We start from the raw sequence: 14,569 nt of genomic DNA, 5'->3' as shown, positions 1-14,569 counted from the left end.
CCCAAAGCCAATTCCTCTTTTGGCCGCCTTTCCTTCCAGTTCTCTGCTGCCAATAACTGGAACGAATTGCAAAAATCACTGAAGCTGGAGACTCATATCTCCCTCACTATCTTTAAGCATCAGCCATCAGAGCAGCTTACAGATCATTGCACCTGTACGTAACCCATCTGTAAATAGCTCATCCAACAACCTCATCCCCATATTGTTATTTATTTTATTTATAAATATTTTTTTGCTCCTTTGCACCATAGTATCTCTACTTGCACATTCATCTTCTGCACATCTCACTCCAGTGTTCATTTGCGAAATAGTAATTATTTCGCCACTAAGGCCTATTTATTGCCTTACCTCCCTAATTTTACTTAATTTGCACACACTGTATATAGACTTTTGCATTGTGTTATTGACTGTACGTTTGTTTATTCCATATGTAACTCTGTGTTGTTGTTTGTGTCACACTGCTTTGCTTTTTATTGGCCAGGTCGCAGTTGTAAATGAGAACTTGTTCTCAACTGGCTTATCTGGTTGAATAAAGGTGAAATAAAAAAATACTGTATGTGGGAATGTCTTATGTCCGTTCTACATGTAGTGTTTGTACATGGAATATTCCTCAACTGCATATATCATAAATTGCTATTGTAAGCAGAAGTATTATGTTCAACAACTGACATTTTCAGAAATTATTTTGGCACATACTTTGGTGCTTACAATTCATTCTCTATTGTCATAGATTTGGTGGGCACTGTCATCTGTGATCTTTGTGATATGACTTTCTTAAGCAAGTACTGATGAAACTGTCACTTCATGTTTCTTTTCTTAAAGTCTACAAACACTCTACAGTCGTGGCCAAAAGTTTTGAGAATGACACAAATATTAATTTCCACAAAGTTTGCTGCTTCAGTGTCTTTAGATATTTTTGTCAGATGTTACTATGGAATACTGTATAATTACAAGCATTTCATACGTGTCAAAGGCTTTTATTGACAATTACATGAAGTGGATGCAAAGAGTCAATATTTGCAGTGTTGACCCTTCTTTTTCAAGACCTCTGCAATCCGCCCTGGCATGCTGTCAAATACCATTCTTGCATAATCAATGCTTGGAGTTTGTCAGAATTTGTGAGGTTTTGTTTGTCCACCCGCCTCTTGAGGATTGACCACAAATTCTTAATGGGATTAAGGTCTGGGGAGTTTCCTGGCCATGGACCCAAAATATTGATGTTTTGTTCCCCGAGCCACTTAGTTATCACGTTTGCCTTATGGCAAGGTGCTCCATCATGCTGGAAAAGGCAGTTCGTCACCAAACTGTTCCTGGATGGTTGGGAGAAGTTGCTCTCGGAGGATGTGTTGGTACCATTCTTTATTCATGGCTGTGTTCTTAGGCAAAATTGTGAGTGAGCCCACTCCCTTGGCTGAGAAGCAACCCCACACATGAATGGTCTCAGGATGCTTTACTGTTGGCATGACACAGGACTGATGGTAGCACTCATCTTGTCTTCTCCGGACAAGCTTTTTTCCGGATGCCCCAAACAATCGGAAAGGGGATTCATCAGAGAAAATGACAGTACCCCGGTCCTCAGCAGTCCAATCCCTGTACCTTTTGCAGAATATCAGTCTGTCCCTGATGTTTTTCCTGGAGAGAAGTGGCTTCTTTGCTGCCCTTCTTGACACCAGGACATCCTCCAAAAGTATTTGCCTCACTGTGTGTGCAGATGCACGCACACCTACCTGCTGCCATTTCTGAGCAAGCTCTGTATTGGTGGTGCCCCGATCCCATAGCTGAATTAACTTTAGGAGACGGTCCTGGCGCTTGCTGGACTTTCTTGGGCACTCTGAAGCCTTCTTCACAACAATTGAACCACTCTCCTTGAAGTTCTTGATGATCCGATAAATGGTTGATTTAGGTTCAATCTTACTGGCAGCAATATCCTTGCCTGTGAAGCCCTTTATTTAACATGTTTATAATCTTTTGACAACAGTGACGGCATGTAAGACAATTTATGATATAACACAATGGATGGCTAATTCGTCATTCGTCATACTGCATTGATATTTGATATTATTTATAACGTGTTACGCTTTGTTTTGTTTTAGATTGAATGTTTTGCATGCCAACGGTGGTTCCATGTGCTGTGCCAAGGAATGAAGACAAATGAGTTCAACAGAGTGAAGAACACAAACTGGAAGTGTAGTCTTTGTTGTTGAAAATGTATGCTATACCCCATCCACACTGAAGAGGCTCTGAAATGTACATCAACCAGGGATAAAGAGAAAGTTAACACTGTGAAATGTTTCATACTTAATTTGATTTAAGTGTCTGTTGACATGTTGGAAAAGATTAAAGGTCTACAATTGGTTTAATTTGTCAATATTACATTTTTATTAATTGATTTACTGGCCACCGTTACTGTGGTTACATGTTCAGTATATGTATTGACCAGCAAACCCCCTGCAGCCTACCTCACTAGCTCCCTCTCCATCCCTGCTTTGGACAATTAATAGCATGACTCTCGTACTCTGCCCTTTTCCTTTATGGTTGATATTAATGACGAAAGGAGATATTATCTGTCTCTCTCCTATTGTGTACCACTGTTAAATACTGTGGAAAAATAAAAAATATGGAAAATAAGTACTTAGAACTACCAATTATTGTCGATAAATATTTAAAAAAAGGGTAAACACAACACTGGACTGAACCCCCTAATGGTCAAACTAATAATAATGTACCACAATATAGAAGATACATGACTAGGTTATGCAATATGGGTGTATATCCACTGCATGCTTCTTAGGTGTGTAATTGACATGCCCAAGGAGCTATTGCAAATTTAAAATGATGTACAATGTACTTTACACTGCGTGATTTTACAGTACACAAACAAGAGTGTGCAATATAGAAGGGTAATCAGCGGACATTAGGTCACATGACCAAGGAGCAATTGAAATTCAAAATGTTGAAAAATTCATGTAAAACCATGCGAGATGAAAATAGACCAACGTGTGCAATGTGTAGGCCCACTGAGTGGATATTCTGAACCTTGATTGAAGTCACTAGGTCACATGACCAAGGAGCTATTGAAATTCTACATTTTGAAAAATAATTTTAAAATTTTGTGAGATGAAAATGGACAAACTTAAGGGTGTGCAATGTGTAGGTGAACTGAGTGGACATTCTGAAACTTGTTTGAAGTCACTAGGTCACATGACCAAGGAGCTATTGAAATTTTACATTTGGAAAAATGCATTTAAAATCATGTGAGATGAAAATGGACAAACTAAAGGGTGTGCAATGTGTGTCTATGCCATCGGGTACAACCAGTTTTGAAAGTGTTAGGAGTAATAGTTAAAGAGTAACATTTTGATTTGTCACTATGTTGACAGTCCCTAACTGCTGTTGGTGGACGTAAGGGAACTTCAGGCGAATATCCGTCGAATATCCAACCTGAAACTGTCTTTACCTCGGTCCTCTCCAGACATACCAACGCGATGATGTGCCACGATCACCGAAGTTTGCTGGCAAATGCACTAGCCCGGAGCACGACTAGGGGAGCGAATCACTGCCCCAGAATCAAGACATTGTGGAGAGGCTGAGCTCTGATTTTAAACCCGCCCTCCGGAGAGATCTCATTTCCCCCAAAACCTCCCATTTTCTCTCTCTCTTTCTGTCCCTCTCGTTCCTCTTGTTCTTTACCTCTTATTTCTCGTCTTTTGCTGTACCCCTCACTCACGAATAATGGATCTCACAACGAGATGTTTGTTTCTTCTATCCTGCTTTTGCATGATATCGGCGATCGATTTAGAAGCAATAGAAACAAGCTACTATGTGGAGCCCACTGCCACCTCAGATGTGATCGACTATAAGGATCCCTGTAAAGCTGGTAAGCTTTTGGAATGCTTTTTATCTAACATTTATGTGGACCTAAAACATGCCACGAAATGCTTTTATGTGTTTGGAAGTGAGTGATATTCATTTTGGAGATGACAGCGGGGAATCGAGTTTTAAAATATATATTTTTAAATGATTCTTTATTTTTTAAATATTGTCATAGTTTTGCTGATTTACACATAACATACTGTTGGCATAACTCATGGTGGAAAGATGGCACTCGTGGAAATAAACCGAGGACATCAATGTAATTTCTCAGGGTACATTTTTCAAAGCATGGAAAAAAAAGTTTGGAATTTTTACTGGAAGAACATAATGGAAAATGCTATTTGTTTTAAAGTTTCGCCATATCTTTATCTATAGTTAAGAGTATATTTAATGTATAATCTGTCTGTGTAGTTGTCAAAAATGTTGCATTTTTAGAATAGCCTATTTAATCAAATGTATAGCCAAACTTGGAAGATTCATTTTGATAGCACTAAATCTTCACCCATTGAACTGTCGGTTGAAATTATTCAAATCCTTGCCGATGTTACATTTACTTAAGCTATGCAGGCCTTGGTCGTGAAGAAAAACACTGCATTCTACTATGTTATTATGAGGCTCTTGTGTTCCCCAACTGGTTTTGTCATTGCGCAAAATGACGTGCATTTACTTCACCGGCTGTTCACGCGACCACTGAAAACAAGCGGCTGGAGATTGGGGTGTTGTATGCTACATATGGGGTGTATTCATTACGCCGTTTCTGTTGGAAAACATTTCACCGTTTACTCCACGCGAGAAACGTTTTGCAACGAATCCGATAATTTCTATTGGACAAATTCAGGTAGGTCCCTCCCGTTTTCGTTCCGTTTGGTTCTGTTTGGCTCATAGTGAATACACCCCTGATCTATTTCATCCTTATGTATGAATGATCTCCACTTCTGACCCCATCTAAAAACCATTAGACCCATATTGTATGTGTTCTTCTAATTATATGTTGGCTGTTATCTGCAAGTTTCCTTGGACATTGCTCTCATCATCATGGGTCTTCTTCTCCCATAGCCAAGGTTGAAGGGGTCTTTATTCATAATCCAGACAATAAGTGCAGCCTAATTAAACTAAATCAATACATTTGGATTCTGTTGAAGTATCGGATTGCACCATCCCCTTTCTAGCTGATGTCTCCAAATATAAAGTCAACATTCATAACAGAATAGGCCTATATTTTGTATAGAAGAAGATATCCCAGTTGTCATCGCAATAAACACTGTGCTGTGAGTTCACTGTATCTCCTAGTGTCTTTGGGGAATTCTGAGAGATATTGTCCTCATCTGGGGAATACATTTGTTACAGATAGAGACATGGCTCCTCTTAGAAATGACCCCTCTGGAAGTTCTCCCTGGTACTTAAATGTGTTGGTGCTTGTATGTGTCTCATTCTCGCTCGACAGCATCATGCAGGGGATGTGGGCTATTCCATGGTAAACAGAGTGATGCCACAAACAGCACAAACCGTCATTATTTTACCAAACTTTGCCTCTGCCCTGTTCTTCAGGTAAATGTGTTTTTGTAAAATGTTCCGCGGAAATTGTTAAAAGTAGTCCTCGTGCATAGAGTTGTATGGTTTGTTTAACTTTTCAATCAGTGGTTTTTGTTTTACATACATTTTAAAGAGTCGCAGCATCATTCTGTTACAGTGGAATTGACCATGTGTAAAGTCGTACTCTTCGTCACCTCCTCTTCCTCTCTCATCAGTCCAGTGGCCTGGATTATTTGTCCTATTTTTGTAATGAGAAGAAGCTGGGTTGAGCATGACATAGAAGACCATATACCAGCCACTCTAAATTGCTGCAGAGGCAGATTATAATTCAAGTGGCATGTTGCAGTACAGAATGCATCACACACACACTGCTCATATTTCATGTGGCTTGTTTATACTCCTCTTTTACATATTAAGGAGTGATATGTTTTTTTTTTGGGGGGGGGGGGGGGGGGGGTTCAAGAGGTTGCTTCCTCTCCTCTACTCTCAACTCCCTACATAGATCTGTTTAGAGGAGCAGCCCTTATGTAAATCATCAGTATCCGTCATCTCAGTGGTCAGGACAAATTGTTATATGTCACTTGTAAATAGTAGGATAACTGACGCATGACTAGGGTTGCAAAATTCAGGCGACTTTCAATAAATGGAGATAACCCGGAATCAGGAGGGAATAAGCAGGAAAGCAGGAAATCCAGAATCTTCCAACCAGGATTTTTGGAAAGCCAGGGAATTTATTGAAAGCCCTACACATGACTCCAGGTAAGGAGCCCCCCAAAAGCAGGGTCAATCGATCAGTACAAGTGCTCCAAAGTGGTATTCCTAAATGTAAAAAATGATGTCTTCAAATAAGGATTATATGTTTTGGCTGGAATTGAGGATGCAACATGAACAAAGATGTAATTTGCAGTGTTTGCTATGGATCAAGGTCCATGGTGTCCATTTGTAGCTTGCCGCTTATCCCGTTGGCCTAACATGATGTCTTTCATTTGTCTAGAGAGCAAATGACCAAAACAAGCCAGCTCTGTTGTGTATTTAGGCAGGGACTCTAAATCACGAGCTGTAGCAATCAAATGTCAAGAAATTATTACTTATTTTAGTAATGATGATATACCATTCCCATCATCATTATGAACAGTGTTATTATGTTCAGTGTTACCCCTGGGCATTGTTTAGGACAGGTGGTGGAGAGACAGTTGCAAGAATAATTCCCACCCATGTCAAGCCTCTGAGCCCCTCTCCCCTCCTCAATCCCAGCTCTCCAAGCTCTTTCCACGTGCTCCTTCAGCATGCTCTACATTTGTTAAATAATCCAAGGGATGGCTGATGTTGACCCGGATCCAACTTTTGTACTCTTTTTTACGAAAGATATGCTGCACCTATGATCCAGCCCTATTTCAACTCACTCAAACGTCTTCACTCAATGACTCGCTCACTGACTCACTCACTCTCTCACTCACTAGTTTACTTGTTCATAATGCTAGAGCGCAAAAGGTGACAACCACTGTCAGCAATCAAAACTGCTGTTGTGTTCCTTCACTCACTTGGCCTCGTGCCTGTATGGATTTCTACTCTTATTTCCCCTTAAGGACACCATTGCATTGAGTCAATTTGATAGCTGTCTGCTGCTCAAGGTTAGCTTTAGATCAATACAATGGACAGTGTGTGCTTTCCAGCTGACAAGATTAAACAATAAATTAAACCAATCATTTAACTTTAGGTTCACTTGAGCAAAATATAATTGCTAACATTCATTAAAAATGTATATGGGGAAAAGCCATTTAAAGCTGATAGTTAAATGATGGAAAATGCCTTAGTTCACAGAGCTCCAACCTTGGTAGCATCCCTGAAACTAATTTAAGACTGTAAGAACCCATTGAGATTAGATCCACTCACTTTCTATATGAAAAATGGATGAGAGCAAGTCACGCTCAATGTCTTCTCTATTTAAATAATGATACATCTTCAAGAGAGCAGAAACTGAGTTGACATTTGATTATGGATTATAATGGGGTAGATGACTTAATCTACCAAGGAGCGTCTTGCAAGGGTTGAGTCTCCTGAATTTTAAATCGTATCCTAATTTGTATTCTGACATCAGTCTGCGGGCTTGCCCTGTGTTTGAGCTCCTCTACTCTAAGCATTACCAAGAGACATCTGCTGTGTAGCCTATATGGAGGGAGAGGAGGAGACCAATCTCAAGCAACCCCCTGCCCTCACTTATGCAAGTGGTTTTCCGTCTCGCCCAGCCCCTCTCCTCTCCCCTCTGACTAGCTCTGGCAGTTCCCACAGACTGTAGGTCATTCACACCATGCCAGGGCAGAGCTGCTGGAAGGTGGAGGGCAGGCTGGGCAGACTGGCCACACCAGCGTAAGGTGAGTGCAGCCCATTCAGAGGGGCTTGGCAGCTTATCCCGGGGCTGTTTACTGGCCCTGAGAATTGCATGTGTGCATATAACCCAAGCCTTTAATCATTCCCGCCTTTACTTGTGCATTTGGCTATGAGCTAGTCTCTGACTTGATAATAAACACAGGATTATGGGGTGATGAGGGATGGTTCGAAGGCAGGCTGATGCCTTTTATCATCTGACAAGTTTAGTTTGATAATTCCCTGATTTTATTTCAGGTGTCCTCAGTTGTTGAGAGTATGACCCAGAGGGAGCTTGTTGCTTGAGGCCCTGTTCTCTTGCCAGACATGGAGAGCTCACATGTCTGGGTTCAAATCCTGGATCTTTATATAACTCACAATGCAAAATGTGATCCTAGCGTGTATAGGCATTCAAGAAACAGAGAGTGAAGTGTGAATGGTTATCCTCAAACAGATGTAGTTACTAGTGCGATTGACAGTAAGAACCAGATGTTTGTCATTGGAGGCCCCTCTTTGAGGGGGGATTCTATTAGTCAGCAAAAAAACAGTAGGAATGTCAGTATTGTTGTAGAAATGTTTTACTCATAGTATGGCTTGATAATGGTTGTTAAATGGTTTGTTGATTTACTTCTAAACTTTACATCTCTATTTCATTATTTAGTTCATATTGCCGCTAGAAAGCCCATTATCATTACAAGGCAAATAGTTATCTAAAGGGTAAGCAGCCATGTATGGAAGATGAAATGTATACAAACCAGCCCACCCCGCACACAATGTAGTTTACATCAACAGGTTTGCTCCTGTAGTTTTCAGGTGATTAGGGTGCGATAATGTGTGTGCATTTGTGGGGAGTGGGACAATTGATTTGTTGTCAGCGCTAAGAAATAACAAATGCCGTGGGAGTGCTCATTTAAATGACTCAAAGCACGCCCAATTAAGCAACAATAATGATGCTAAACAAGCAAAATGGGGACTTCTTTACAATCCAGTCCCATTTGCCATTCAGTTTGACTATTCATTTGATCTTCATTACTGTTCATCTGGATATAGTATTGTTTTCCCAACCTGTAGTTTCTTAGAAGTCTCTCTTGATTTTGAACATTATTTTTTATTCATGGAATATTTTAAGAGGGTTTGAAGTCTATTTGTGACTCCAATGCATATTTTAAGCATATCTCAGCTTGACTAATGAATTCAAGTCATATCTTAAGCAATTCTTCTCTAATCTCAGATCTGTACCTTATGTAGCTAGCTATGTAGCTAGCGCTCTTGACGAGCAATGCATTGCCAAGATGTGCATTGCCAAGATAACAGATGTAATGTGTTGCAATGGTTACATGATCATGGAACTCTATATAATTATGATTATTTAAAAATGTTATGGACATACAGTTTGGAAGTTATTGGAGAACACTGTCAGTCAACATTAAGCTTACATTTTAGACATGGATAAATATTGGGAAATTAGATCTAGCTAATGGGCCTGATGGAGTGTGAAATGTGTAAATTGAGACAGGCGTTTAAACGTGTGGCTCTCCAGCTGAAGCTGTCTTCATGGTGTCAATAATAGGACTCAGTGGGGTGGCAGTAACTCTGGCCTGATCTCTGCTGTGGTGCCTGATGAGACTTCTAGGCTTTTATTGGAGTGTTATCCCCCCTTGAATCTGGGGCTTTAGCTTGAGGCTTCTCCGGAACCTCTCTCCTAATTACACCTTAGTTATCTTTGAAATGAGTATACAAGTTGAGTTTGTACTCCTGCCTTGGGCTGAAATTGCAGTGTGAGGAAATGTCAAGATAAGCATTTGTTTAAGATTAACAGCTGGAGTTGTTTTTACAGGAAAGGGGCATAATATTTACAATACTCCCACTCCCACCAGCTCTTACTGGAGTTATAAGCTTTTCATAGATCGTAAGATGCTGTTGCCTCACTATTCATGATGCTTTCTTCGTTTTTTTCTCTCAGACATTTTAAAGATACAGTATACTCGTTGTGCCTCCTGTTGCTGTATCTCCCTGTTGTCTCACTTTAGCCAGTATGTGTGGCGTCAGATAGGGTTTGCAGGCACAGAATGAAACCTGAAAAGTGATACCTGTACTGACATCAGATGGTAATCATCTTAACTCAATACAGTATTGGCTTCCATTGGAATTCAAATGCAAAGTTTGTTAAAGAACACATTCACTGTGAAAGGCGTCGCCATGTCATTGTAATGTATTTCAAGCACACGTCAGCTGTTTTTTTCCCCTCCTCCCCCTCATCTCAGGGTCTTCGATTGGGAAAATGCCATTTTTTTTCAGGGAAACTGAGTCCTACAGATGTCTTAGCCTCACGTTGCCTGCACTGTGGCCCTACTGATCCAACTTTCCTTTGTGTGACAGTGGTGTTAATTTTTAGATGATGTAGCAGATGTGGTGCCCTGGAAGTCACACAGGGACAATTGCCGGTAAAGAGTGTCAGTCAGTCATAGTGTGTGTCTGACACTAAGGAGGCCATGTCCTGGGAATTCCCTGAATCAAGTGGTGTTTAATTTGATAGAGATCTTGTGCGTAATCTTACAGGACACAGATTGATGGGGGTGGTCTGAGATTAAAGGGATTATGATGGTTAAGATTATCTAAAGAGACATTCCTTCCAGCTATGGGGGAGGGGGCAGCCTAGTTACATAGACTAGCCATAACATAGTAAACTTAAATCCGAGACACTGAAATTAGTGTGACATGTTAAATTTAGTATGGTTACATAAGTATGGTTACATGGTTACATAAGACAGAAGGTTACTTAATGGTGCACTATGCAGACATCGCTCTGCCATTTCCTGTTTGCTAAGATTCTAATACTTTGCCGAATTTCAGTTTGTGACAAAACAGAGAATCATTGTACGATCTTAACCACTGTGAAATATATTTCCAATTACCAAAAATATTGTATTTTCAGCTTTTTGATGCTGGTGTTAAAAATTGAAAGTAAAGGAAGCAAAAATGAAACTTAAGAACGGGAAGCATAGAATTGGCTCACAGAACAGATCTATTGCTTCTTAGACTTGCTTTCAATGAGAGTGACAGATCAAATCTCATACTTCTTTGTGAGTTACATATTGCAGCTTTAAATAAAAAAATAAAGGAGGGTGGTTGGTCGGGGTGGATGGGTCAACATATAACGTGAACGTCTAGCAACCCAAACGTTGTGTGTTCGAATATCATAACGGACAACTTTTGCATTTTAGCTAGTTAGCAACTTTGCAATTACATACTCCTTGGAATGTTAGCTAACCCTTCCTCTAACCCTAACCTTAACCTGACTCTTAACCCTAACCCTAACTGTTAGCCTAGCTAACGTTAGCCACAACAAATTGGAATTCGTAACATATCATACATATTGCAAATTCGTAACATATCATGTGAATTGTAATACGTAACATATCATACAAAATGGATAATCGACATCCACAAATTAATACATACCATACTAATTGTAACATGTATATCATACTAAATGGAGGGAGACAGATTAGCATTTACTATGTTAAGTCTACCCCTGAGTCCGGGCTGCAGCGGAGGGTCTAAGTGTAACACACACACAAAGTGCAATTAATCAAATGTTTCATCACAGGCTGTTTTTATCTTCACATTATGTCCACATGAAAACCATATTTTTCCCAGCCACCGAGCGTGTCGCGCTGATGAAAAATGCCTGTTGTGTGTTTTCCTATCATAGATGTTAGGACACTGAAAACCATATAATCTATCAACTGGAATGAAACTATTTATCAGAGCGGAAATGATCAAATTGTTCATCTTTTAAATTCCTGTTGATATTAATACCATGCCCGCAGCTGTTGTCATTTAGTTAATGAATGTTGCTGGAAAGAGAGAGAGAGTGGCAGCAGTGCTATGCTCAATAATGATCTGCTCCCATCTGCCACTCTCTCTCTCTCGTGCTCTCTCTCTGGGTTTGAATCTACACTACTAGTCTTTCTCTGCTTAGTCTGTTTTGACAGGGGTGCACATACAGTGGGGTTTCTCAGTTTAAAAAACAACTGGCCAGTGCAATGGCTGCCATCCTGTCCTCTGCCCGGTGCCCCATATTGAAGATTCCAGAGAATTCAGTCTGTGTCCGTGGATAATTCAAGCCAGGAGACAATGGGATTAATTCTCAATCCCTGCGAGATTTTCCTTAACCTGCAGCTTCTCCACGACGGCTGGGAAGCCTGGGGAAATGAGGCCTAATGACGCAGGGGCTGTGCATTTGCTCATTTCAATCTTCGCTGTTGTCAGGGAACAATTATAGGCTGGATTAAGAGCTTGTCCCCAGAATGTTTTGTGGATGAGTGGGTGTCCACCATGGATGAAGAATACATTAGCCCTCTGTGTAGGGGTGGGGGTAGGGGGACAATCCTGCACCTTGTTGTGTGGTTAGTTCTAGCATTAGGCCAGTAAATCACTGCTAATAACTAACTGAGTGCAGTATTACTGTAGCATTAAGAATTAGGTAAAGCACGGTAACTCTTCAAATTGCATCTGCATTTTCATCTTCCACTGTGTTAAAGGGAAGAGTACTTTGCAAATGATTTTGGACACACCCATCTTAGTGCTCACTGTCCTCTCTGTGACATCAGCCCCAAATTTATGTTGGTTTTGTCCAAGTGCTTGTCTGTTCTCTCATCCTTTAATGCTGTCAGTCAGTTTTAGGAATCAAAAGTAAGAAGTAAGACAGTTTGTATCCATTGCATACTGTATGGACAGCCGGTAGCTAGCAATGATCAGATATACTCTTGGCACAGAGTTTCTGTATTAGTGCTGATTAGGAATAGTCTGTTTAGTGTTTCTGGGTTTTGGTCACACACAGCAATTTAGCATTTTTCTGAGTGCAAATTCAAGGATCCCTTTGACTTCTGGTATTTCAAACCTGCCCGCAGAGCTCTGAGCGTGCCCTATCTTGCAGGCAGAGATCTACATATTTTCTTATTGCTGTCATTAGCCTGTAATCCTGCCTAGCCCCACCGCTCTACAACATGACCTCTCTGACCCTCTCCGTTGCTTGTGGGAGACTGGCTGCATCTCAGCCAGCTACATACTGTTTCAATAATTCTCCTCTGGTAGATAAGGGACACAAGCCAAAACCCTTTTTTTCTCTTGTTTTCTTTCTCTTCTCTTTGAGATAATCACACACCACTATCTGACTGTTATCAAGGGCCGGGCCAATGATAGCTCAGTTATAAAAGAGCTTTGTCTTAGATGCTTTTGTAGTGTTCTAAAAACAACTATACACGCTGAACATATGCTTTCACTTTGATTCCTAGACCACAGTTTGTCAGTTCCTAGTTGTCCATCTTTCTCTATTGCACTTGATTTTCAACAACTCTGGGTAATTCTTGGGGTAACCTACTTTCACGCTCAAATTGTGAACACACAGTAGTCGGTACCATATTCACTCCAGCCACAGCAGATAACTCCATTAGGTCTGACCTGATCTATCTCTTGCTACTCTGCCTCCTATCCCCAAGGAGTAGAACCCTCACACACAGTGAAAACATGTTTGCAAAGGATAATCTTTCTCCCTCCTCCTCACATTCTCCTCCCCACAGGGTTATGAGGTGGGCAGTGAGGCTTTATGCCCTCCTCACATTCTCCTCCCCACAGGGTTATGAGGTGGGCAGTGAGGCTTTATGCCCTCCTCACATTCTCCTCCCCACAGGGTTATGAGGTGGGCAGTGAGGCTTTATGCCCTCCTCACATTCTCCTCCCCACAGGGTTATGAGGTGGGCAGTGAGGCTTTATGCCCTCCTCACATTCTCCCCCCCACAGGGTTATGAGGTGAGCAGTGAGGCTTTATGCCCTCCTCACATTCTCCTCCCCACAGGGTTATGAGGTGGGCAGTGAGGCTTTATGCCCTCCTCACATTCTCCTCCCCACAGGGTTATGAGGTGGGCAGTGAGGCTTTATGCCCTCCTCACATTCTCCCCCCCCCCCCCCCCCCCCCCCCCCCAGGGTTATGAGGTGAGCAGTGAGGCTTTATGCCCTCCTCACATTCTCCTCCCCACAGGATTATGAGGTGGGCAGTGAGGCTTTATGCCCTCCTCCTCCCCTTCCTCCCCTCTTCCTCCTGCTCTCATCTTCCTGTTCAGACATGGATTACCCTGCCACCCCTTCTCTCTTCCGCCTTCCTTCCCTCCCTTCCTCCACCCCTTCACTCCACTCCTTCACAAAGAACAGGCTGTAAATCCAGCAAACGTGCTGGTGTTGAAAGCTTGTAAAACAGAGTGGCGTGTCTCTGTGGAGAGGACTCCTACCCTAACTGCTACAGAAATAGGGCATTTTAGAAAGGAGTCCCATAAAGCATATTCCTCATAAAGGGTGACTGTTTGGTTATTTGTCCTTCTCCTTGGCCTCAATTTAAAAACCTATTACTTGTTCAAGGTGCCCCATATACCGTATCGAGGCAGCAACTCACAGTATTAGGTCTGCTTGAGGACTAATTAACGGTACAAGAATATCAGGACATGACATTTTCCCTCAGTTCTTTTAGCGGCAACTGGATTGACCCAGCACATCTGGGGTATGCTGTTCTAAAAGCTTTTGAATGTAGCTCTTATTAATTGATTTAATATGTCCTCCATTGAATGTCATACAGATATGTTCCCTCCCCTGATAATATGATTTATTTAGCTTGGAGCTTATAGAGCTCTGAGATTCAGACCACACTCCTCTCCTGTTATTCAAACATTCACATAACTGCTGTTTCACAACTCTGTGTTCTGTTTGAGAGCGAGGGAGAGAGGGCTAAAGAAAAGGGAGGGAT

The 14,569-nt window shown here is 41.3% G+C and overlaps 1 protein-coding gene across 1 annotated transcript in view; it reads left to right on the top strand.

The window, feature by feature from the left end:
- Positions 1-3,502: 3,502 nt before the first annotated feature.
- Positions 3,503-14,569, top strand: part of LOC139389587 (bone morphogenetic protein 1a) — a 51,919-nt gene continuing 40,852 nt past the window's right edge. Inside the window, exon 1 of the mRNA XM_071136419.1 lies at positions 3,503-3,877. Coding sequence (XP_070992520.1) covers positions 3,733-3,877 — 145 coding nt within the window. The 5' untranslated portion in view covers positions 3,503-3,732. The remainder of the gene's footprint in view (positions 3,878-14,569) is intronic.

This window comes from Oncorhynchus clarkii, chromosome 30 (genome assembly GCF_045791955.1).
Source record: "Oncorhynchus clarkii lewisi isolate Uvic-CL-2024 chromosome 30, UVic_Ocla_1.0, whole genome shotgun sequence".
NCBI lineage: Eukaryota > Metazoa > Chordata > Actinopteri > Salmoniformes > Salmonidae > Oncorhynchus > Oncorhynchus clarkii.
The sequence above is the reverse complement of the archived record's forward strand: the minus strand, read 5'-3'. Positions and strand labels throughout refer to the sequence as shown.